Source organism: Notolabrus celidotus, chromosome 18 (assembly GCF_009762535.1).
Source record: "Notolabrus celidotus isolate fNotCel1 chromosome 18, fNotCel1.pri, whole genome shotgun sequence".
In the NCBI taxonomy this organism is placed as follows: Eukaryota; Metazoa; Chordata; class Actinopteri; order Labriformes; family Labridae; genus Notolabrus; species Notolabrus celidotus.
This window is the reverse complement of record NC_048289.1, coordinates 29,793,330-29,819,302: the sequence shown is the minus strand read 5'-3', so window position 1 is coordinate 29,819,302 and position 25,973 is coordinate 29,793,330. Positions and strand designations below refer to the sequence as shown.

The window sequence follows — 25,973 nt, the reverse complement described above, 5'->3', positions numbered from 1 at the left end:
CCAGATTCAACACAGCATGATATTTCCGTACGTCAGCCTTCAGGTGTTCCTTTCAGAGGTTTGACTCAGACCACCTTGAGAGGTCTAGGTTTGCTTCCATGATGAATTCACAGAAAACAACAAAGCCGATCAGGCACTGTGGTCCAGCAGTCTAAGAGGCCTGAGCAGGAAGTCCAGATGATGAGAGTCTGAGCTCATCCGCTCAGCTCTGACTCACCGCTGCTTCTCAGCTCGTTTCCTTCAGCCTCTCACTGGAGACCAATGAGTACCAGCTAACTGTAAACACATGTAGTCACAGAAGAACAATAGAGGAGTCCTCAGCTGGGGGATAAAACGGATTCACAGGAAAAGACAGAAACAGCTCAGAGAAACCAGGACAATACAGTCATAGAGGAAAAACCTTTAATCTTTATGCAAGTCACATAAAAAACACAGTCAGAGAATCAATCCTTTATCATGTTTTAACTTCACAGTGATTAATTATGTAATCTCTTAATGCAACACAATCACCTCATTCTGCTTCGAACGTCATACTGGTTCAAAAAGTGCACTTAAATTCTAAAACAAAGGCCCCTCTGATGAAGAAGTGACACTAACGTCGTATAAAACTCAGAAACTGATTTTCTAAAAATGATTTCAGTGCAGTAAAAAAATCTGATACTGGCTCCTCGAGGCTCCGCGACACCCGGGACTGAAGATAACACAGGGAGCGTGTTAAAGGTGAAGCACAGTCACACCCACAGGTCATCTGAACTGTGCAAGGCCTCCCTCAGTGTGTGTGTGTGTGTGTGTGTGTGTGTACCGTTCACAGGTTCAGAGGAAAGAAAGATCAGGGAGGGAGGCACAGACTGGCTTCAGGCACAGGTTTACGACTGCACACAAATACAATTCGGCTTTTTTTAAGTACGACTTTTGTTTTGCATTGTTGTAGAAAAAGCTGCAAAATTGCCCTGCACCCTTACAGCACCAAAAAACAGAGGGACTCAATGTAACGGGGGAACAAAGGGGAGCATGTAGCAGCTGAAGAGCGAGCGATTTACCCCAGGAGGTGGTGGAGACCAAAAACAGAGCAAAAAGAAAAGAAAAACAGACACCAACCCGGCTGAAGTGGTACGAAAAAAACCTTTGTTTACAACGTTTTCTGCAGATGTGAGTAGGTTTTGATTTTGTAATTAGTGTTTGTGTCCAAGAGATGAAATGCAAGCTGCAGAAACAGCCTTTGTTCATATTTTTCACGGCGAATGCACACAGTGATTTATGCTAGTTACATTAAAAGAAAGCAAGATGAGATTTTTTTTATCTAAAAACACTTCTTACAAGAACAGGATAAAATCAGCAAAGAGAAACAAGTATCACTTTGTCCTCAGGAAGTGGAGTTTTACCTGGGAGTGATAGGTTTGACACAAACATTGGATTCAAATTAAAGAAATGTAGAAACCTGTGAAGAATAAGTCGTCACATTTTTTCCAGATATCTCAAGGAATGCCCATTAAAGCTCTGTGGTGTCATTTCTGGTCCAGAAAACTCACACAAAGGAGACTATAAGAACAAGACGTGATGAGATAATCCAGAGCATCTACTCACTTTCATGGGAACTCTTAAAAAAAAAAAAAGGTTGAGTCATTGTTGAGTCAAAACTCAATTAATGGACGTCCTGTTCAGAGACAAAGCTGTGAAAACAACTGAACCCTACACACTCAGCAAAAAAACTAAAGCCAGACAGACTCAGTGACTGACGACTAACTCTCTTTTTAGCTCTGTTTTTGGTCTCCACCACTACCCGGTTCGGAGCCGGTGCTCAATTGAGATCCAGTTTTTTGTGTTTTGAATGCGAGAGAACCGGATTCCGGCCAGGAAAACAGGTTCCAGAGCAGCACCAACTCGTTGCTGGTCTAGAACTGCAAACTGCTCACACCAGGGGCGAGCGGTGGGAGGCGAGGGGTGAAGTCGCCGTCCATGTAAAGCACGACGAGTAGCACAGAAGTGTTGATAATGTTCTCTTCTGGGCTTCATGTGATTACGAAAAGCCAGGAGCAACACCAGCAAGCATGATATGTTGTCCACCATCTTTGATATTGTGAGGGAAAGTTTGCGCTAGCACTCATAGGAAAAGCCGTCACGTAGAAGTGATGTCATGACGCCATGGCTCTTCCACGGGCTCGAGTGGGTGGAAAAACAAACTGGTGCTGAGTTGGTTCTCAAGTTGAACCAGCTCCAAACCAGTGCGAGCACCAGCCTGGAACTACAACCAGGTTTGCCTTGGTTGAAAAGAGGAACAACCACATTAAACAGATGTATAAAGAAGCTCCTCAGAATGGCTGTAACCATAAAAACAAAACTTTAAAATAACTTAATGATAAAAAAGTGCTTCAGTGAGAATCGTTCGTTTGTTTTCCTGAGACTCGCCTTCAGGTGACAACAAACACAAGACATGTGAAAGAAAAACATAATGCTGTAAAGGTTGACTTAACAGAGACAAAGCAGTCTCTGAGTGAACAAGTGGGGAACAAAGTGGAGCTTTTAGAGGCTAAAGTAAGAGCAAGTATCCACTTTTGGGAGGTGGTGACCAAAAACAGAGCTAAAAGAAAGAGTTGCATTGAAAACATGGACGCAAACACTTGATGCTAAGTTTTAAAAATAGGATATTGCAGAATGAGATAACAGTATGTTTGTTTTTGGACATTACTCTAAAAGAGATTGTATAAAAAAAGAGTTCTGCAGATGTTTTTTTTTCTTCTCTTCTTTGGTCGTAGTAACAGAACTCTGCAGAGAAACCATAAAAACATTCTTCCTGCTCTCTGTTGTGATTTTTATCTGTTTCTGGAAATGCTCAGGCTTACATTAGTGCGGCGTAACCTCCATCATCAAAAAGATTCAGACTCATATGACAATCATGCGCCTGAAAGTCTTCAACACTTTGACTTTAAGGTGCACAGAGTACTTAAAGAATCATTGCTTGAGCAGCACCTCCTCCTCTTTCTTTCTTCACCCCCCTAAAAAACATGTGCAGTCCCTCACGCTTACAATAAATAAATATTTAAAAAGTACATTTCCACATGAGCATCAGTCACTCACACTTAAACTCAGTCACCCTGACGTTACACTCACGACAGAGACAGTTTCACAAACAAACAAACAAACAGCTGCTCCAGGAGTTCAAGGAGAGTTTTTCACTGCAGCCGTGATTCTTTGGTCTCATGTCATCAGACGGTCTCCGCCGGTGAAGCCGCGGTCACGAACTACATCTCTGGAAAAGTGACTCACACACGTTTGATCTGGAAAAAGGCCTCCCTCCCATGGCACGGTTTGAGTCTGGCAGCTGGAGGAGGACTGGGCTTGACTGGAGGGACAGGAGGACCCGGTTTAGCTGCTTGATACTGTGAAAAAAGAAAAAGGGTTTTATTTAGACACAGTTTACCTCTTAAACCTTGGAGATTTATAACAAGTATTTTTAGGGTTTCAGTCTCAATAAAACAAACGGCGGTCTAACCCATGACAGAAAATGAGCCGCGACCGCCAGATAAGACTTTAATGATCCCTCCAGGGGAAACTCATGCTACAGCAGCACAAGAAGACTTTAAATAGGCAGGAAATGACAAACAACTATTCAACATGAGTGAGTTTTTAAACCGAGGCAGCCCTCAGGGTTTAGATCAACACTGTGAAATATTTCACTTACAGGAGCGAGCAAGGACACACGGAGCAGGCGGCGTGAGGTGCAGAGGTGCTGCACTTAAAGTAATGATCGTTAAAGTGTTTCTGAGAACACCAGGGGAAGGGAATGTGCTGAGGCTATAAAGTTTTAAATCCAGAGAAAATCAAAGATCACCAAACATCCCAGATCCTTCATAAAACTCCAGAACTTAGCTTTATCACAGCAGCAGCATCACCACTTCATTTCATGGGAATTAAAAGAACAGGATATCGATGGTGTGCAAAGAGAAAGCATCGGTCAGCGTGACTCACCTGCGGTTTACTCACAGGGGGTAAAGGTTTGCATGGAGGCTGAGGTATTGTCTGTGGAAAGAAAAGAGGGGGGGGGGGGTCACTGAGGAGGAATGTTCCATCTAAACACTGAAATGCATGAAACCAAACAATAAGGACTTAAGTGAGTCTGCAGCACAGACGCAGGGTTAAAAGGATAAGTTAAAGGGAAAGGAACATTTCAGGAGGCAGGATATTAAATAAGGATGCTGCAGAAGTCAGAGTCTGATGTTTACAAGGTATCCACGATGTTAGAGAGAGTAGATTTTAATGCTTTAGCTGTATTAACACATGCAACACAGTCCTGAAAGTTTTCAGTGTGAGCTGCATGTAAATGTTTCATCACATTCATACGGTGATGGCAGAGGTTGCTGTACTAAGTGCCCATCGCTGGCTTTGCCACAAGGAGCAATTTGGGGTTCAGTGTCTTGCCCGAAGGACTGCGACAGCTGGGATTGAACCGCCAACCTTCAGATTAAGAGACGACTGACTCCAGATGCATGTGTGAGTGCAAACAGATGAATATTTCACCCTGACACTTTGACTTCTTGTGAAGATTTTACTTGGAGGATGGCGGGGAAAAAATCTGATGAGCTGGCTCAAGACAGGTAATGCAAACTCCCTGTGAGCGAGTGGAAGAAGGGATGCTGGCTGTATTATCTGTGTGCAGCTGCTTCATCCTCTTCTCTGCTTGCCAATGTATCTTTCCACTCTTACTTGATACCTTGCGTCTTTTTAAATGTAGCGTTGATTTAAAGGCCCAAAAAAAAGACACGGTGAGCACTGCAGCGTCCTTTTACCTCGTGTCCTCCTTCCTGATTTGATGAAGCTTATAGTTAGAGCTGGCTCAGGCTTTGATCAGCTCTTAGCTATGCTGCTATAGGCTTAGACTGACACAATGGGATCCTATCTGGCTGAGAAATTTCAGCAGTTTGCATTCACACATGCAGCTGACCCAGATCATTTTGGTCCATATCCAGGAGTTTAATGCATGTGTGAACAGAGCAAAGGATGTATGTAGAGACTTGGGCAGTATAAGAATGTATGTGTTCCAAAAAAGTACATCAATAAGTCACATTGCTGTTCTATCCCAGGCTGACATGTTCCATTTGAGGTTATTTTGAAGCGATGCTTCTGCAGCAGCAAATGTGGACTAATGCACTTAATCAAAGTGGGCAGATACTTTCAGCTACTTGTGAGTCTTTGTTTATTTTCATTCTTTAATATCTGAGATGTTTTGACACAGTCTGGTTGGAATAAAGGAGCTTGAGAAGTCATGAAGTGTCTGTGGTTTTTTTCTTCTCAATAGATTCTGTGAGATTAAAGCAGCCTTATCTTTTAAGCTGTTGCACACCAACCTGGAGGAATGCAGCTGAGTTCCTCCATGTTTTATTTAATCTGACTTTTAAACTCTTGCAGCAGACTCAAGGTGCCAGCTCTGAATCTTTTGCATTATGCATGAGATCACATGGCAGGTTTGTGTTTCTCTGTGAAGCTTACCGTCTCAGTTTGTGAGGTAGACGACGCCGCGGACGGTTTCTTTGGCGGCTGGAAAAAGAAGAAACACTGTGAGTGACACAGAAGTTTGTGTTTGACGTTGTAAATCTGCAACCAGCCCACACACATAAGTGAGTGTCTAACACGAGTCTGCTCTCTGTACCTGTGGAGCCGGCCTGCAGGGAGTCACTGTGACGATGAGTGGAGTGCAGGCTTGTGTCGCTGTTGACTCCATGAAAGTAGGCAGACTGATCTGAGGCCGGTCTTTAACGCTCGGCTCCTTGAACATCGGGTTCAGCTTCCCTGGAGCGGAGTGCACTTTCCTGTCGAGACAAAACGTGTTAAAGAGGAGTGAAGAGAGCTAAAAGAGAGCCCAGCTTTCATGGGACACAAAGTCACACACAAGCTACCTTTTGGATGTGTAGTTGTCCATGTTGTCCTTCTTGCAGCACATGAGACCGGCGATCACAGCAGTGATGATGAGGAGGACGGAGAGGACGGCACACACACCAGCTATTATCCCGCTCTGGTCTGCAGAGGAGGGGAAGTTTCAGGGTTAAACAGTAGCCCTGTTGTTTTTAATGACCACTCCGTGTCACGCTGCTTCATGTTTATATTTAAACGTATGAAGACTTTTAAATAGTGTGTATTCATATACGTATATTTATAAGGAAGTTGTTTATGTCTGTGCTAATCTTTAAGCACACTGCTGGCAGTTCTTTAAGGATAAAGATGCATGTGACTCAGTTCAGTCCTCTGGGTTACACTGAGTTTGAAAGAAGCATCATGTATAAGTGCTTTAATATAAAGCGCAAGCACTCAGGGGAGAAACTCATCCCATCACGACCCAATATTCATGCTCCCCTGAGATGTTACGTAACCTTCATCATGGTGGGTTACACCAGCGTTATCTAACGGGCACCTCCCTGTGTTCGTCATGTAAGGCTCATGACACCTCGGGGAGGCTCGACACTTAGATCCAGTGTCCCCTCCATGCTAACTCTCACTGTCCATCAAACCCACATGAGAGGACAGGAAAGAAAAGAGAGAGGAGGTAAAGAGATGTGATGTAAGAGGATAAGAAAGGCAGAGCCAGAGCCTCCCCTTACACTCCCATTTTCATCAGGTTTACTTGACTGAAAGATCAGAATTCAGCACCAGAATTACAAGTCGATCAAACAAATTATTAATATCATATAACAACGTAGGTCCTTTCCAACCCAAACACGGTCTCAGCAGATATGTGTCTAACATGAGTCTGGTCCTGCTGGAGGTTTCTGCCTGTTAAAGGAAGTTTGTCCTTGCCACTGTAACTTACTAAATGCTGCAAAGTGCTCTGCTCATGGTGGATTAAGATGAGATCAGACTGAGTCCTGTCCGTAAGATGGGACTGGATCTTATCCTGTCTTGATGTTGGGTCTTTGTTGATAATGGAACACATTTTTGCATTTACTAATGACAAAATATGGAAGACCTTTGGTGCCAGATAAAGGCTGAGTAAGAGCAGCAGAGATACCCGAGGAGACTCAGTATTTGTGGAGGTTATGATGAAACTTGGCCTGGATATAACTTCCACAAACTGTTAGATGACTCAAGAAACAACAGGCACGATCTCGCTCTGGAGCTCCTCTGTACAGGAGCTTGAAGTCTAAGAATAAGCCTCACCCACTGACCTGGCAGAGATCCCTCAGGTATTGGAAGCTCTGCTCAGGTGTGGATGAGATCTGCTCTAACATGCTGGAGACTTTGGACTCTGGTTGTTTTCACTGACATGCCAACATACACAAAAAAGAGCTTGTTAGAGTGTCCTGGAGCTCAGACATGTTCCCTGCAGAGCTCTGTTTGTTGGCACTGCAGGCATACTGGATACAAGGCTGTCGCTTCGAGCAATTCATCTCTTACGTAACTTACTTACGAGTCCTGTCTGTAAGATGGGACTGGATCTTACCCTGTCTTGATGTTGGGTCTTTTTTAATAATAGAACATAGAGTACGGTCTAAAACGGCACTGTTTGGAGAGAGTCTGAGGATAACATTTGTTTTAATTTGGTGCTGTATAAAAAAGATTGATTGATAAATGTAGGCCTGAAATGTGGGTCATATATTGTGTCGAAACTGTAGCAAAGCCTCTGTCCACTTGTGGGGGCTGTAGCTTCAGTTAAAGGCTACTCCCATAAAGCTCTACTACCTGGATGTAAACGAGCACAGGTGTTAGATTGTGGTTTGGTAGCACAGCGTGGTTTGTCAGTATGTTGATCTAGTAAATGGAGATAAAGTTGTATGTAGGCTGTCTGGTTAAACTGAGACACAAATGGGGGGTTGTGAGATGTCTTCCAGAGTGTTTTTTTTTAAGTTATCTGAAAATATTACATTTTACCCATTATAGTAAAAAATATGGACAAAAATAGTAGCTAAACTTTAAATAAATTGAAAATAGAACATGTAATGAGTTTTCTGCCCTTCTCTTTGTTAGATGACTCCTCAGTTTCGGGTTAGTGAACAGTTAATTATCAAAAGCATCAGTAGCAGCAGGTTCATTCATAACAGCACAGGAAACACAGACACATGCTCATATAGGTAAGCTTATATCCTGCAGACCAGCTAAATGAAGTCACATTAAATCACTTTGAGGGACAGTGGGGGTCGCGGGCTGAAAAGTTTGGGAACTCCTGCTTTAAACAAGTCGGTTAATCTGAATTTTGGTATTTATTTAGATGAATATGAAATGACTCACTTCATAACATCACCTATATGTCATAAAGCCTCAAAATAGGTAAACACTTGGGCCAAAAGGAGGAAGACAAAGGTTGTTCTGTCACTCAGAAAGTGTTATTTCATTCAGTCAAACTGTTGTGCTGTCAGTTTGTATTTCAGCGTTATTCCAAGCCGCACACTGAGCTCTCTGATTTCACAAGTCATAATTTATTCTGAGAGATAAGAAAAAAAAGTTCTGAGAATTTCACAATTTTGGTCAGTTCTGTGGTAAAATGCCTCCTCTTCCTCTTAGATTTAATCTTCACTGTTTACCAAGAACAGTTGTGTAACCATTTTTCAAACTATTTTCATCTGATGCAACAATAATCTGCAGGAACACTTCCTGTTAGAGGTCATAATATAATATTCCACTTTCTAAACGGCTGTTTAAACGTCACACTCAGGGAAGTGTAGCGTTGAGAAGGAACGCCACGTTGACCGAGGTGGATTCGAAGGTGTATCAGTAACACTTAATGAGGTCAGCGCTGGGAGAAACAAGAGATCAGTCATAATGAATCATTCATGTTGCTTTTTACTGGAAGAATGATTCAACCTGCAGCTGTGACCTGGTTTTATCCGGGCTGCTCTGACCGAGAGCTGACCTTCAGACCGGCTCATAATGCTGCAAACATTCATATGTAGAAGTAAGGAAACGTCCCGTACCTTGAGATAGATCTGCATACTGGATGTCACAGTACGGTGGAGCCCAGCCTGGACTACACTGACACTCTTTCTTATGATTGCACACCTGAAGAGCAAAAGAAATCCTTTAGATACACTTTACATTTTGTCCAGAAGACTGTTGCTCTCTCACTTCGCTCTCTTACCCCGTTATTGTTGCATTTCTTTGCACAGTCCTCCTTCTTCCCATAAACGGACACATCCACACATTTGTTGTCGAGGCAAACCTGCACACAAACATTTGTTTCTCAGCAAAATGTTCAAAATGAAAGCAAAAGAAATGTCTCCCCTGTGAGTGTTTTACCTTGTTTGGTCCACAGATGGCTCCTTTTGGCACCATGTCCATGTTTCTGGTCTTGTCGTCATCCACGGCTACTTTACAGTCGAAGCCGTACACAGTGTAGGACGCTCTTTTACCCGTGATGGACTCTCCTCCGCCGCCGCAAAACATAGATCCACACTTCAGATTCCTGCAAAAAAAGAATATAACCATATTAATGTGACACAAACATGAAGAACAGGTCCACACAGCAACGTTTCCTGCAGTATTTGCCAGCTTTAAGCCTCTGTTGATGATGCACTGTTCAAATTTTATGAGGATTTTCAAGATCTCTGCCTCCAAAAGTCTCCAAAGTTCTTTGTTCACACATGTCCTGCAGAGTGTGAAACATTTTTACAAGATCCTAAAGACCTAACTTCATTTAATTTAATATGATTTAAATCAATGGTGCATGTAAACGGACACATGTGCAGATATCTTCTCTGATCCCTTCATGTTTTGTGCTGCACTTCAAGGTTTGCACTGGATGTTTGAAAGAAGTATCATCCCCACCTGCTCACTCACTCATGCATCATTTTACTGAAAATGTTCCACCTTTCTGCTCACCCTGACTTCTCCCTGAAATCTCACCAGGCTCCACCACAGGCTGATAATCCCCCCCATACAGTCTGAGTGAAAATTTCCACAGTTCTTGTTCACACAAGCAGCCGAACCCAGAACATTTCGGGAAGTTTTCAGGAGTTTTGAGCAGGTTTGAACACAAAAACGTCATTCTGTGAGCCAGGTTAACCACAGGGTCGTTATGGGATTAACACCGGACAGAAAGTCAGACTAGACAGAGCCCTTAAAGATGATACATACGGTCTTGCACAAGAGACGTAGCCCAGTTTGGTCTTCCCGCAGTTAGCGCCCTCTTCGCCCCGTCTGTTCAGGTCGAAACACATATCAGGTCCAACTCTGGCCCCTGAGGAGAAAGAAATAACATTCAGAGTCTATCCAACGTAGAACAGAAGCACATTTAGGACAGAAGATAAAGAAGGGATAAAAAGTTTGAATGATGAGAAAAAAGAGAGGCCAGTGTGAATAAAAAATTGAAGCCAGCATTTTTCCTTTTGCAATATTTGTAAAATGACTTTTTGGTATTTATTACAGAAGAGCTGAAAAGAGAATAGAGGTATGGGGAGGAGAACGTTGGGATGACATGCACCAAATAAATGTGTCCAGGACTTGCTCAGGTTCCTCTGGATCTCTGCCATAGACAGCCTGCTGCTACAACTCCCACTATCCATCTCACCACTATCATCTCTCTCTCTCTTCATCTCCCTCTATCCCTCTCTCCAACACGGTCTCAGCAGATGTGTGTCTAACATGAGTCTGGTCCTGCTGGAGGTTTCTGCCTGTTCAAGAAAGGGGTTGTTGTTTTGTCTTACAGCCTGCTCATCGTACCTAAAGTCTCTAAAAGTAGTATGGGAGGTAGAACCTTCAGTTATCAGGCCCCTCTCCTTTGGAATCATCTACCAGTCAGGGTCCGGGAGGCAGACACCCTCTCTACTTTTAAGAGTAGGCTTCAAACTTTCCTTTTTGATAAAGCTTATAGTTAGAGCTGGATCAGACTTGGACCAGCTCTTAGTTGTGCTGCTATAGGCTTAGACTGACACACTGGGATCCTGTCTTTCCCTCTCTCTCCTCTCTCTTCCTGTCTCTTACTTTAACTCTTCCTGTCCCATTAAAGTTACTAACCATAGACCTTTCTGGAGTCCCTGAGCTCCCTTGTCTCGTAGGTTCCTCTCTGCCAGACTCCAGCTGCTACAACTACTACTATCCGTCTCCCCACTATCATCTCTCTCTCTCTTCATCTCCCTCTATCCCTCTCTCCAACACGGTCTCAGCAGATGTGTGTCTAACATGAGTCTGGTCCTGCTGGAGGTTTCTGCCTGTTAAAGGAAGTTTGTCCTTGCCACTGTAACTTGCTAAATGCTGCAAAGTGCTCTGCTCATGGTGGATTAAGATGAGATCAGACTGAGTCCTGTCCGTAAGATGGGACTGGATCTTATCCGGTCCTGATGTTGGGTCTTTGTTGATAATGGAACACATTTTTGCGTTTTCTAATCACGAAATATGGAAGACATTTGGTGCCAGATAAAGGCTGAGCAGGAGCAGCAGAGATACCCGAGGAGACTCAGTATTTGTGGAGGTTATGATGAAACTTGGCCTGGATATAACTTCCACAAACTGTTAGATGACTCAAGAAACAACAGGCACGATCTCGCTCTGGAGCTCCTCTGTACAGGAGCTTGAAGTCTAAGAATAAGCCTCACCCACTGACCTGGCAGAGATCCCTCAGGTATTGGAAGCTCTGCTCAGGTGTGGATGAGATCTGCTCTAACATGCTGCAGACTTTGGACTCTGGTTGTTTTCACTGACATGCCATCAAACACAAAAAAGAGCTTGTTAGAGTGTCCTGGAGCTCAGACATGTTCCCTGCAGAGCTCTGTTTGTTGGCACTGCAGGCATACTGGATACAAGGCTGTCGCTTCGAGCAATTCATCTCTTACGTAACTGGACTGAGAGCTTGGCGAGAAGTCAAACATGTTTTCAGGAGATGTTGATCTTTGCCGGGCTGCCTGTGTTTATGACTTGGTAGGAGGGTTACAGCATCACGTTGTGTTCCTGAACTTGAATGCCACAAACGTCACTGATGTAAATGCACGTCTTTGTAAATGTGAGAGTGCTATTCATTAAAGTCTTCCTGTGCATAAAAACTCTCACTATCACTGTAATGATCTTGCAGGAACACCACCATGTGACGCTGGATTCACAACAAAGATGTGTATACTCAGAGCTCCCTGGCCTCAGCTTGAGTGTTCAGATGAAAAAGGGAACCTTGTTTTTGTTATTGAAGATATAAGTGTACCTTGTCCAAACAGCCTCCAGCAGTGCTGCTCGTATGAGGGACACTGGCCGTCGTAGCAGTATCCCTGAGCCTGCTCGTAGCACGGTTTGCCGTTCATTTCAAAGCTGTCTTCGGGACACTCCTCGGACACTCCTGTGCAGTACTCAGGCAGGTCACAGTCACCAGCCGACTTTCTGCACTCACTTCCAGATGGAGAGAACTGTGAGTCAAAGCAGATTACAGGAGTTTAGTAAGAATTAAAGGGAAGCAGAAGTTGGTTGAGCAGTTTATGATTGTCCCTTCCAGTCTTTGAAATTATCATTAAAAGGAAGGATGTGGTGAGTTACACGGACACAGCAGCAGATCACCCTCTGTTTCCTGTTATTATTGAGCTGCTGCTGTTTCAGAGTGACCTCCTCCAGCAGGGTGTGTCTGTTTGACTGATCTCTTTGTAGTCTGGACTCTGTCCGCTGGGAGCGAGGGGGTGATCTGGCTTTCTTTACTGTCTACAGTCTTGAGTTGTGCTGCTGGAATTGTTTGTTTGACGATCGACATGAAGCATGCATTGACATTTTTACAGGATCAAATTTTCCTCAGAGGATGAATCCTTAGTGGATTCCAGACTGTTGATACATATTTTTAAAAACATTTTTCAAATATTTGCTTGTTGGATCAAAAGAAAGGTTTGTTTAGAAATTCATGCTTCCAGAGAATGAAGGTTTATCTATTTAACCCTGACCATGAAACATCTCTCCTTCTGTCTCAGCACCTGGTACAGTGATATTTGATGTGCACATTCATGCTCCCAGAGGATGCATCCCAGTTACTCTGATGTTTCCTCTCTTTGTCTAGTGCTAACTGCAGGATCAACTTTTATGACTGACCATGACTCAAATCTATAAACATCAGCTTAAATGACTTGTTTTTCTGATATTCATTTCCCCAGAGGATGCATCCCTCCAATTTAAGACTATTCCTCTTGGCTCATCTTGATTTTGCCCCTGATCAATTCTGAAATATGTCATCATCTACAGGACTTATTGGAAAAAAGGGGTTTGTTTAAACATTCATGCTCCGAGAAGATGAACCTTTGCTCACTTATCCCTGGAGTTTAAAAGCCTCTCCATTAAAGGAGCCAAGAGGTTTTTTACTGACATGTCCTGACACATTTTGGCGTTCAATTTGGTGCAGATATTCATGTTCCCAGAGGATAAATCCCAGTTACTCTGATGTTTCCTCTCTTTGTCTAGTGCTAACTGCAGGATCAACTTTTGTGACTGACCATGACTCAAATCTATAAACATCAGATTAAATGACTTGTTTTTCTGATATTCATTTCCCCAGAGGATACATCCCTCTGTCTTTGATCAATTTAAGGCTATTCCTCTTGGCTCATCTTGATTTTTTCCCTTATCAATTATGAAATATGTCATCATCTACGGGACTTATTGGAAAAAAGGGTTTGTTTGGACATTCATGCTCCCCAGAGGATGAACCTTTGCTCACTTAACCCTGGAGTTTAAAAGCCTCTCCATTAAGGGAGCTAAGAGTTTTTTACTGACATGTCTCAACACATTTAAGGATTCAATTTGGTGCAGATATTCATGCTCCCAGAGGAATAATCCCAGCGACTGTTGTTTCCTCTCTTTGTCTAGTGCTAACTGCAGGATCAACTTTTGTGACTGACCATGACTCAAATCTATAAATAACATCTTAAATGACTTGTTTTTCTGATATTCATTTCCCCAGAGGATACATCCCTCTGTCTTTGATACATTTTAGACTATTCCTCTTGGCTCACTATTATTTTTTTTCCATTATCCATTATGAAATATGACATCATGTACTTGACAGATTAGCAAAAAGGTTTGTTTAGACATTCACGCTCCCAGAAGATGAACCCTTGGTCAGTTAACCCTGGTGATTAACCACCTTTTCTCCCATGCAGCAGTGTGTTAATTGAAAAAAACTAAACTGTTGTCATTCAATTTTGGGGCATTCATGTCCCCAGAGGATGAACCTTTGCTCACGTAACCCTGATGCTTTAAACATCTCTCCATCTTGGTAGCCAAGAGGTTTTTATTGACATGTCATGACACATTATCGCATTGAATTTGGTGCAGACATTCATGCTCCCAGAGGATAAATCCCAGCGACTGTTGTTTCCTCTCTTTGTCTAGTTCTAACTGCAGGACCAACTTTTGTGACTGGGACTGACCATGACTCAAATCTATAAACATCAGCTTAAGTGACTTGTTTTTCTGACATTCATTTCCCCAGAGGATACATCCCTCTGTCTTTGTTACATTTAAGACTATTCCTCTTGGCTCACTATTATTTTTTCTATTATCAATTATGAAATATGTCATCATCTACAGGACAGATTGGAAAAAGGGTTTGTTTAGACATCCATGCTCCCAGAAGATGAACCCTTGGTCACTAAACCCTGTTAATTAACAACATTTTCTCCTGTTCAGCAAAGTGTGTTAACAGAATAAGACCCTATTGTTGTTCAGCTTTGGTGCATTCATGTTCCCAGAGGATGAACCTTTGTTCACTTAACCCTTGTGATTAAAAATCTCTTCATCTAGGGAGCTAAGAGGTTTTTTACTGACATGTCTCAACACATTTTGGCATTAAATTTGGTGCAGATATTCATGCTCCCAGAGGATGAATCCGACTCACTCTGTTGTTTTCCTGAGTCTTTCATTATTGCAAACAGCAGGTCACAGTTGTCTCAGATAGCATGTACATTCTTTTGCATTTATTACTTCTTGGATTTGCAGAAAAGTTTGTTCAGATAGCCTGGTCCTCAGAGGAGGAACCGTTATGGTTTTGTCTATCTCTCTGCTTTTCTTCTAGGGAGTTTAACCGTTGTGTTTCTTTAGAGTAAACATTTAAACCACTGTTGAATGGACCACAACCATATTTGGAGCCTCTGTGCAGCCTCACAGAGGTCCTAACACGCCTACAGACGCCTCATGTTGCTCTAACATCTGTTTTAACCATGTTTTTCAGCTGGTTAATCACTGTAAAAAGAGGATTAAATGGGTAGTGGTGACAGAATTACCTGGCAGTTGTCACAGCACTGTCCATGGGCACACTGGGATCCTTCAGTCAGACGACATGTTGATGCATCACAACACGAGTTCTTGCATTCCTGTAAAAATAACATTCTTATTCAGTCATGTCATGTTTGCATATCCACTTCCACCTTGAACATGCATTGCAGTGAGAACAGTTCAGCCAAAGCTCCTCACACAATCACCATCTCTGCCAAGTCTCTGCTCTGATAAGACATGAGCACACACGAGAACTATTTTAATTTTGAGGCTAAACTCTGAATGCACTGAATCATCACTGATCCTTTTTATTAGCTGTGACCTCACTCTGAGGAAACCACACCAGTCAGCTAACGCACCAAATCTGGATAGCTTTTTCCTTCACCACAGGATAGATTTAAACTTTCCAAGGTCTAAAAGAGATGACTAATCTGGGTCACTGAAAGTTTTACCTCCACTGTGCCACAGTCGCACTCCTCCCCGGGGTCCAGCAGGGCGTTTCCACAGAGAGAGCCCACACTGATGGTCCGAGCAGAGCTGGGTTTGGTTAAACAGCTGGGCTGAGCTCGCTCCATGAATTCAGCGAGCTGATCCACGCTGCAGCTGCTGAAAAACTCCGGGAACGCATGAGCTCCTGTCCTAAAGAGGAGCGGAGGGAATTCACTTCCTGATCTTACAGAAAGATTAAAGCAGCAAACAGTATGTGGCCACCTGAGCATCACAGCAGTGTGTTCAAGAAGGGGGTCGTTATTTTGTCTTACAACCTGCTCATCTTATCTTAAGTCTCTAAAAGTAGTATGGGAGGTAGAGCCTTCACCTCTCCTTTGGAATCATCTACCAGTCAGGGTCCGGGAGGCAGACACCCTCTCTACTTTTAAGAGTAGGCTTCAAACTTTCCTTTTTGATAAAGCTTATAGTTAGAGCTGGATCAGGCTTGGACCAGATCTTAGTTATGCTGCTATAGGCTTAGATTGCCTGTCTCTTACTTTAACTCTTCCTGTCCCATTAAAGTTACTAACCATAGACCTTTCTGGAGTCCCTGAGCTCCCTTGTCTCGTTGGTTCCTCTGGATCTGCTGTGGACGTGCCAGACTCCAGCTGCTACAACTACTACTATCTGTCTCCCCACTATCATCTCTCTCTCTCTCTTCATCTCCCTCTATCCCTCTCTCCAACACGGTCTCAGCAGATGTGTGTCTAACATGAGTCTGGTCCTGCTGGAGGTTTCTGCCTGTCAAAGGAAGTTTGTCTTTGCAACTGTAACTTGCTAAATGCTGCAAAGTGCTCTGCTCATGGTGGATTAAGATGAGATCAGACTGAGTCCGTCTGTAAGATGGGACTGGATCTTATCCGGTCTTGATGTTGGGTCTTGATTGGGACAATGGTCCAAATCAAAGACAGAGAGGATCTTTTTGCTAAAATGATTCTTCCTGACATATTAAATTGTCCTTACCTGAGCTTTTCTGCCATCACACAGTTTCCAGTGCTGTAAGATGGACCACAAACACAACCTGCAGCATCATGAGACAAGCCGAAGTTATGTCCCATCTCATGAGCGATGGTGGAGGTGAGGCCCATGAGATTATTGTGGTGATCCTGGAGGAAAAATGCACAATTATTTCTCTATTTTCAACAGGATACATCATAAGAATACTCATATAATGCACATTTATCATACCCGATTAACTCCACCAGAGTTTTCAGTACACATGGCAAACTTATTTGCAAGTCCGACTGTGTCCCCTTCAAACACTTTGCCTCTGTTGAGAGAACACACGTCCACCATGAGGTCAAACTGGCAGCATTATGAGTTTAAAGATTACAAAGACATCTAAGACCGGTCCTCACGTCACAAACTGAGCGTTGTCGTGCTTCGTCCTCTGCAGAAGCTCAGACTGCCGCCACAAGAGGAAGTTGTCCAGAGTGGTTTCCGAATTGATGCTGACATCAATGTGGTCTCTGTACGTCCAAATCTCCAAACCCACCAGCATGATACGGATGTTCAGAGTCCGATACAACTGCAGGCAGAGCGAGACAGACTCAGGATGAAAGAGTCAGGGATGAGAGCAGGAAAAAGGAACAGAAAGCTCAAGAGTAAAACGCTACCTTATCGATGTGGTTCACGACTCCAAGGATACGGGTCTTAGTCTCACTTCCATATTGCTTATACTGGAGGAACAGGAGGAACAAGAACGTTAAGGTCAATTTAATGACAGAGTTATTGTAGTGAAGAAATGAGAGTGAGACTTTACCTCAGTGTTGTCCACCACTACAAACAGCTCCACAAATTTCTGAGGCCCTGAGGCTGGTTTTGTTTTCTGAGGGAGAAAGAGAGAGAGAGAACAAACTTCAGGTCAGAGAAGTTTCATAACAACATTCAAAGTCTCGTTTCAAAAGGAACAATAAAACCTGTACCTCCAAGCCCCTTAATCTCAATCTTTGGTGTCCCTGAGGACTTCACTTACTTTTCTGTCAGGGAAAGAAATATCATTGCTTTTGCCTCTCATGTGGCGCGCAGACGCATTCTTCTACAATGGAAGGATCATAAACCGCCATCTGAAAATTCCTGGCTAAGGACCTAATGTCCTTCCTCTATTTAGAGAAAATTAAGTATAGTACTAGAGGCTGTTCAGATCATTTTAAAAAGACCAGGGGCCTCTTATACAATTTTGATAAAGCTTATAGTTAGAGCTGGCTCAGGCTTGGACCAGCTTTTGTCATGCTGCTATAGGCCTAGACTGCCGGGGGAACTGGCGCACTGACACACTGGGATCCTAGCTCACCCCCTTCCCCCCAACCCCTTCATCACTTACTTTAACTCTGCCTGTCCCATTAAAGTTACTAACCATAGACCTTTCTGGAGTCCCTGAGCTCCACTGTCTCGTAGATTCCTCTGAGCTGCCGTAGACGTCCTCCTGCTGCGGACGATCTGGACTCCAGCTGATACGGACGTGCTGGACTCCAGCGGCAACAGCTTCTACTACTCTGTCATCACTATCACCTCTCTCTCTTACACCCCTCTATCTGTCTTTCCAGACCCAACTCAGTCGAGGCATGATGGCTGTCTAACATGAGTCTGGTTCTGCCATTTAAAGGAAGTTTTTCCTCACCACTGTAACTAGCTAAATACTGCGATGTGCAATGCTCATGGTGGATTAAGGTGGGGTCAGACTGAGTCTTACCCTGTCTTGAAGTTGGGTCTCTGTTCATAATTTGACATAGTGTGGTCTAGACCTGCTCTGTTTGTAAAAGAGTCTTGAGATAACGTTTGTTGTGATTTGGCGCTACACAAATAAAGATTGATTGATTGATGATTGATTATACGAAGACTTCCGTGGATTTCCTAGTGAAACATGGCGTACGCTCAAATCAATTAAACGTTGTACGCACAAAAATATCCAGATGTATGAATCTCTGCGCAAGGATCAACAGCTGTAGAAACATGCTTACGCCATGAAGTTGGCGTGAGGCACCGTACATTTCCACAGTCATTTCACTCTTGATACATCTGAACTTTGCCGTGAGAAAGAGCGTACGCCACGTCTTTGTGCGTACGCGCCCTTTGTACATGAGGCCCGTGGGGTCCTGTGCTGTCATTTGTAAATTCTATTCCCTCTCTTGAGGACTAATGTAATATATTTCATAGGGCAAGTTGAAAAAATTCCTTTCAAGGCTTTGTTTGTAAAAAATATTTTTTATTTTATTTTATTGTATTTAATTTAATTTAATTTCTTTTTTTAATTTATTTATTTATTTATTTTATTTTATGTTATTTCTATTTATTTATTTATTTGTTTATTTTATTTTATTTTAGTTCTATTTATTTCTATTTATTTCTATTTTTTATTTATTTATTTGTTTATTTTATTTTTATTTTATTTTTATTCTATTTTTCTTGTTTAATTTTTTATTATTTTTTAAAATATATTTATATTTATTTATTTTTCATATATCTTCTTTCTAATTCATGAGTCCTTCCTGTTTTCTTATTTTCAACATAACTTATTTCAGTACACGTTGGATTGGACTCTAGTGGTTGTCATTGTACGATGTGTTCTTGTTTGTCTGTAAAATTATAAAACTAGGTAACATGCACTTTTTGATTGATGCACACAGCAGAGAAACCAAAAGGAACAATAGACCTTCTGCATGTTCATAAAGGACGTCTCGTGTCTCAGTTGATGATAACTTGTCGTAGTTATCTTCTCAAACACACAAAGTCATAACAGCGTCTGTCAAAGATAAGGGCAGGCTGCAGCGCTTCATCCGCTCTGCAGAGAGGCTGATTAGCTGCAGTCGGCCGTCTCTGCAGGACTTGCATGACCCCGAGGCATGAAGGTAAGACTGAGGATGTCCAAAGATAATTGGCTTCAATGCTGATGCTGTTTTCTTTACGTTTTATCCACAGCTGGGAGCAATATAGCTCAGATACCCTGCTGCTGTTCATGCCTTCGAGTGTGTTAGATTGTGAGTTTTCTGGAACAATCGATCTTGTTTGGTGAAATCAGCGAGCGACGCGATACTTTAAAGAGTTTCACCACAACAACAATCACAATCAGCAGACTCAGACTGCACAGATAATTGATCTTTAACACTGGGCTGCAGTTGGCATGGTGGCATGTCATGACTTAACATTACTGCAGCCTCAAACTGCACTGAAATGGAGCTGAGACCTTTTTTTTTTTGTTAGTGTTAGTGTCAGTTAGAGGGTTCATGAGGGCCGGGTTGTGGTCGGAACATGGGGTGATGGTTTCCTCTGTTTTGCTGAAGACGGGCTCACAGTGTGCCGTGAGGTGAACTCATCAGCATGCTGACTGTGACTGTAGGTGTTCTTGTGAGTTTGTTATCTGTCGTCACATCAGTCTGAGGTTTCTGTGTCCTCAGATGATGCATGTGGAAAGTTCAGAGTGATGATGAACTTCCTGTTTTCATGAGCTTGAAGCCGTTTTTAAATCAAATCAATGTTTTTGTTTAAAGGAGAGTGTTGTCTTTAATTTGAGGCCGCAGTGTCTGTCCTGTCCTTCATAAATGGATTAAAAGTGCAGCCTACTTTTCAAAAAACCCTGAACCTCCCATTAGAATCAGATTAAACAGTCTCTCACCCATGATCTGGACCTGAAGAGAGCAGCAGGGATCAGGTCCTGGTCTCGGTCGTACAGTACAGAGGTGTTTGTGTTGGACGATGAGCCGCAGCTGACGGTGCCGTTGGTCTTCAGGTGCTCCCATCTGTAAACTGCATGATCAGCATCATCAGAGCGTCCCAGAGGCTCGATCAGATAAACCTGCTGCCGTGCTCGAACGAAACCACTGCAAAGGAAAAATCCAAGAAGACATGTCGCTTAATTTAAAGGCACTCATGTCAGTCAGCTCCTTTAAAATCACAGGAACAGCTAAACAGCCAGATGTCTCATTACTCTGATGGCTTCAAATATTAAAGGATTTTTTGTTTTTAATTTTTATTTTACCAGGAATAGTCCAACTGAGATACAAAGTCTCTTTTACAAGGGAGTTTTCACAAAATAGAACAGGACAAAACATATAGTGACAAGTAACTATTACATCGATTTATAAATTAGCAGTGTTAAGCTCTAAAACATGAGCACAAGCTGATCAGATCATCCTTTATCCTAGTTTTAAAATCCTCCAATCCAATTAAACAATCCAGTTTCAGGCGACCCTGAAGCTCAAACCAAGAAGAGGGAGCAAAGACATTAAAAGCACTTTTACCAAAGACAGAGCGAGGATTAAAGATGTGAAGAAGGTTTATTTCTCATTCCAGAGCAAAACCAGGTCCCGGTTCAAAAGAATGTAATGTTAAAGCTCCTGTAAGGAGTTTTAGTAGTCAACAGATATCACGGCCGAAATTCCACCAGATCTGTGTCCGGTCCGTCTCTGATCCGTCACCGGATCTGATCGGTTTCTATTCTAGTCAATGTGTTAACTTCCACTGGATCCGCTCTCTGATCCAGCAGGTCAGAGCCCTTCGGATCAGATACACAAGACTTCTATTTTTGCCAGATGCTGGAGCACGAAACACACGAAAAAACAGTTCTCAATTGAGCACCGGATCCGAACGGGTCCTGAAACTACCTCGGTCAAAAAGGGGTAAGAATCTGCTACTAGGAGCTGTAATCAACAATACAACTAGGACAGTTATTTAAATTTCAGTGAAAAAATATAACAAGAAATTAAGATGTTCTGGGGCGCTGGTGGCCTAGCGGTCTAAGCGCCCCACATACAGAGGTTATAGTCCTCGTCGCAGGGGTCACTGATTCGATTCCCAGCCGGTCAACCATTTCCTGCATGTCTTCCCCCACTCTCTACTCCCCACATTTCCTGTCTCTCTTCAGCTGTACTATTAAAATAAAGGCAAAAAGGCCAAAAAAATATAACTTTAAAAAATATAACAAGAAATTAAGATGTTTTGAAGGTCATTGGAAAAGTTCCACATGGGGAAGTAGAAGTTTAGTAACGATCTATAAAAACACAAACTCATTACAGAAGTACGAGAGGAACTTTACTGGTGATTAAGAAAGAGGAAAACTACAAACAGGAACTTAAAGATGTAGAAATATTCAGATTTCTGACCTGATTCCTGAACAAATCCCAACACTGACCGAGGAGTCCTTCATGCCTTGGACGTGGCCGTGATAGTAGCAGTGCTCCTGAAGGACGAACATCATTAGATCAAACAGGAGGTATTTTATACTTCACATTTCTCCTGAACACACACACACAGAGCGTCTTTGTTTTTTATCTGCATGAAAGTATGCGATGAGTCACGTGTGAGGAATGTCAGATCTTTATCATGTTTGATTCACTTTGACTGCAGAGGAGACATGAGGAGGGCAAAGTCCGAGCCTTTCCTATGATGACTGATATTTTTAATACACCTTGAAATGCTGTGAAGGAACAACATGCTTAAAGTTAAATCATCAGTCATGATGGTGAAAATTCGTACTTAAAGGTATGTTCTGAAGTGGATAATAAGATGTGAAAAAGTAGGTCAATTAAGGTCTTTTTTTGCAAATGGGAAGTCACAAAATGCTGAATTCCAGATAATTCCCAGACTCTTAGTCACTACTTTCAACTTCTGCATTGAAACATCATCTCTGTGCATCATAACAGAATGAGCTGTGTGACATTATTTCTAAACTGAATGCTTCAGAGGTAAATCAAACCTGAATCTCACCTCATCTGGAGATGTCGTCACCCTGTTTCCATCTTCTGAATAATGTGTTTCTGTGTAGTCCTTCCCGATAAGATTCCTTTAAAAGACAGGTTAAAAAAACACATTTAAAAGCTTTCTTTATCATGTTATTAATTAAAGACATCCTTAAATGGAATAGAAATGTGTACCTGTTCTTTTCCAGATGAATTGTGTGATCTGTCCCTTCAATAGCAAGCTGGTACTGAACCGTGTCAGGATACAGCTGGTACAATAAAAATGAAATAACCATTAAATAAATAAAAACAGAAAACTGGAACATTTACATCATTTTAAAGTAAAAGAAGCACTCACATCCTTTACTTTGGAAAAGGTAATATAACCAGAGTGATACTCTACTTCATGTCAGGGTAACAAGTTCAAGATTTGACTCAAATTAAAGTACATATCATCAGCTAGATTACCACTTTTCAAACATGTATTGCTTCCGCTCAGATAAGATTGGTTAGTAAGAACTCTATATTTAGTAAGAAATGTGGGTCACTATTACTCAGACCAAAGCCACACTTTCACATTCCTTTTTATTTCCTACCAGCACCAAACCTCTTATCTATTTACCTTCCGTAAACTTAACCTTTTATTGTTTTAAATTACAAAAAGACAGACAAAAGAGCCGTCACATTTCTGACTGACAGCCACCATTACAGCTGTACACATGCAGTGAAAGTCAGTGGTGTACTCAGGGAAGAGGCAAGGTTAGGGTTAGGAAGGAAAACGGGCTAAAGTACCCTTTTAGATTCCACTGTAGTAGATAAAACATTAAAATCGTCCTTTTCTGATGTCGTTTTAGAGGAAAATGCATTAAAAAAGTGCCCTCTGGATGCCCCTCAGATGTATAAAACATAGAAAAAGTGCCCTCTAGGTACCCCTCAAATGTATAAAACGTTAAAAAAGTGCCTTCTGAATGCCCCCAAAAGGTACAAAAGTAGAAAAAGAACCCTCTGGATGCCCCTCAAATGCATTAAACATTAGAAAGTGCCTTCTGGATGCCTCTTAAATGTAAGAAATGTAAAAAAAAAAAGTGCCCTCTGGATGCCCCTAAATTATATAAAACATAAAAAGTGCCTTCTTGATGCCCCACCTATGTATAAATGGCAAAAAAAAGTGCCCTCTGGATGCTCTTTAAATGTACAAAACATAAAAAAAACTGCCTTCTGGCTACCTCTTAAATATAAGAAATGCAAAGAAGTGCCCTCTTGCTGCCCCTTAAATGCAAAACATTAAAAAAGTGCCCTCTGGATGCCCCTCAAATGTATATAATGCAAAAAAGTGCCTTCCGGATGCTCCTCAAATTTAAAAAATAAATAAAAACTACCCTCTGGATAACCATGTAGTTTGTTATGTTATGTTAAATATTTAATATAATCAATATCATAGAAATAGTTTTGTGTTTTCCTTATCAGAATTCAGTATCCAGCACAAACAGTCTCATAAAGATTCACCAGAATGCAGGAATCAAGTTTTGGCTTCCCTTCTTGTTAATGCTGCCTCAGTACATTTAAATTCACCCTAAACTGTGAGTACCAGGGGTTTGAGTACACCACTGGTGAAAGTTATTATAACAAACATGGTTCAAAATAAGCTTTTCAAACACTTTGTGAGCAAAAATCTTAATTTTTGGAAGTATCCAAAGCTGTCAGATAAATCAAAGTGAAGTATTTCCTGCTGAGTGTGACTGTCAGGTATAAGGAGTGCTCACCTGAGTGTCCTGCACACTCCTCTTCTGTCTCCCTGGAAGTCTCTGAGGTCTGATCACCTCATACCTCTCCACGTGAGACAGCATCCCGGAGCACTGCACGAGACAAACTTCACAGAACAATAATAATAAACTCTGTTATTACCTGATACAGTCTGTTTATAACACCTGTAGATTCATTATTACATGATAATAAAGAAAGACATTAAAGTGAGACTTACTCCATGTCAGCCACAGAGAGACTCTGACCCGCATCGTGCTGCTCTCTGCTCGGGCTCTTCCCTTCATCTGCCGTTACTACAGTCTGTGACCACCAGCTGTTCCGTTAAAGCCCCGCCTCCGGTTCACTCTTATCACCATGGACACCGCCTCACACACTTACCGGAAACATCCAGTCAGAGAGATATGATGGGAATAACACCGAAAATAGACTTCCGGTTTAATTAAAATGACTTAAGTAAGTATTACTGTTACAAACCATTAACAACAATGCTAACGTTGAATATAACCGTTAACATTCCCCAAAGTATAATTTGATTTAATTTAAATCATTAAATATATAAATACATTTGGACTTTACCTTCTTGTTGTTGGATAAAGTGTAAAAGTATTTTGTGTAAACTTTAAATTTATATCATGGCTCCATCTATTTCCTGGTTTTCCCTACTACTGCTATGGAATCCAGTCTCGCCTTTCAGTTACCGGATCCGTCTATTCCCTGGAAATGCCCAGTGTCAGTGAATAAACATCCTAACGGTTGTCTTGCTTTTCGTTTCACCGTTTAATGTTACTGTTACAATAGAACATTTAAAGATATACATATTTATGATAATAATACGACAATTCATTCAAATATAATGTTAAAAAGCAAAGAAAAGCAACTCTTTCAAATGAATTAACGGAACAAACTAAGAGTGGAGTTTGTCTTCCCTCATAGATAAATGCTACACCTAAAATTAAATATCACTAACTCATTATCTGTGATATTTTATTACATAAAAACAAACAAAATAAATAAAAACTTATATTTTTGACAGTGTATGAACTTTTTAGACAAGTTACATGTTTCGTCAATTTCCGGTATGACTCTTATTGTTTTTGGCTAACTTGGCTAATGGGTGATGTTCAAATATTGAAAAATAATATAAAATATAAAAAAAACTACAATAAATTTTATTTTTCTAATATTCTCAAATATTCATAGAGTTATACTTTGTAAATGATCTATCTGAAGAACCATCAGGAAACATTTTCTTACAAAATATTAAATATATTGACATATATTGACAAAATAACCTTCTGAGAGCATCAGAAAAGTTTCCAAAAGTGTTCAGATAAGGTTTCAAACAACTGCATTCAACGTAAAGATCTTGGATACATTTTACCCCATCAGAATATAACATGTATTTTTCAGAGTTGCAAAAAATATAAAGCCAAACAAAAAAAATCAGGTATTAATTATTTATTTTGTTGAATATTAACCTATTTATTTAATTGTATTTCCACTATTTTTTACTTCTTTATTCTAAATTATTATCATTTATTAATTTGTTTTTCATTCATTCACTTATCTACTTATTTCAGGGTTCCCACTCTTTTCCAGAGATCATTTTCCAGGACATTTCCAGTGATGATCAAGCTGCTATGACAGTCTAAAATGAGTTCCTAATATAGTTCCTAAATAGTCTAATAATATGTTCCTCTCAGTGGAAGTCTGCATTGAAAGATGAGCAGTCTATGGCTATCCATGAAATCATCTCCTACATGCTTAAAAATGATAGTAAATTAATTATAGAACAATGCAACCACAGATGTAAAGCACTTTATTAGTGCAACCAAGTAACAATGATGGCCATCTCTCATCTCAGCTTTCTCTTTTCTCAAAAAATATAAAATGAGC

At 41.4% G+C, this 25,973-nt stretch overlaps 1 protein-coding gene across 2 annotated transcripts; it reads right to left on the bottom strand.

The window, feature by feature from the left end:
- Positions 1-385: 385 nt before the first annotated feature.
- Positions 386-24,872, bottom strand: adam8b (ADAM metallopeptidase domain 8b). Of its 2 annotated transcripts, none has more exons than XM_034707343.1 (24): positions 24,654-24,872; positions 24,295-24,450; positions 24,077-24,183; positions 22,509-22,582; positions 22,342-22,417; positions 21,738-21,814; positions 20,252-20,456; positions 17,402-17,467; positions 17,256-17,318; positions 16,998-17,167; positions 16,828-16,909; positions 16,603-16,745; positions 15,603-15,789; positions 15,159-15,248; positions 12,110-12,308; positions 10,057-10,159; positions 9,220-9,385; positions 9,062-9,142; positions 8,898-8,982; positions 5,892-6,012; positions 5,645-5,804; positions 5,485-5,532; positions 3,982-4,017; positions 386-3,377 (listed from the first exon to the last, which is right to left on the bottom strand). In XM_034707343.1, the coding sequence occupies exons 2-24, from the start codon at positions 24,359-24,361 to the stop codon at positions 3,261-3,263; spliced, it is 2,523 nt and encodes an 840-aa protein (XP_034563234.1). In that variant the 5' UTR covers positions 24,362-24,450; positions 24,654-24,872; the 3' UTR covers positions 386-3,260. The 2 variants fall into 2 exon arrangements, with proteins under 2 accessions (XP_034563234.1, XP_034563233.1); XM_034707342.1 differs by having other exon boundaries at positions 3,967-4,017; positions 24,654-24,871.
- Positions 24,873-25,973: the final 1,101 nt, after the last annotated feature.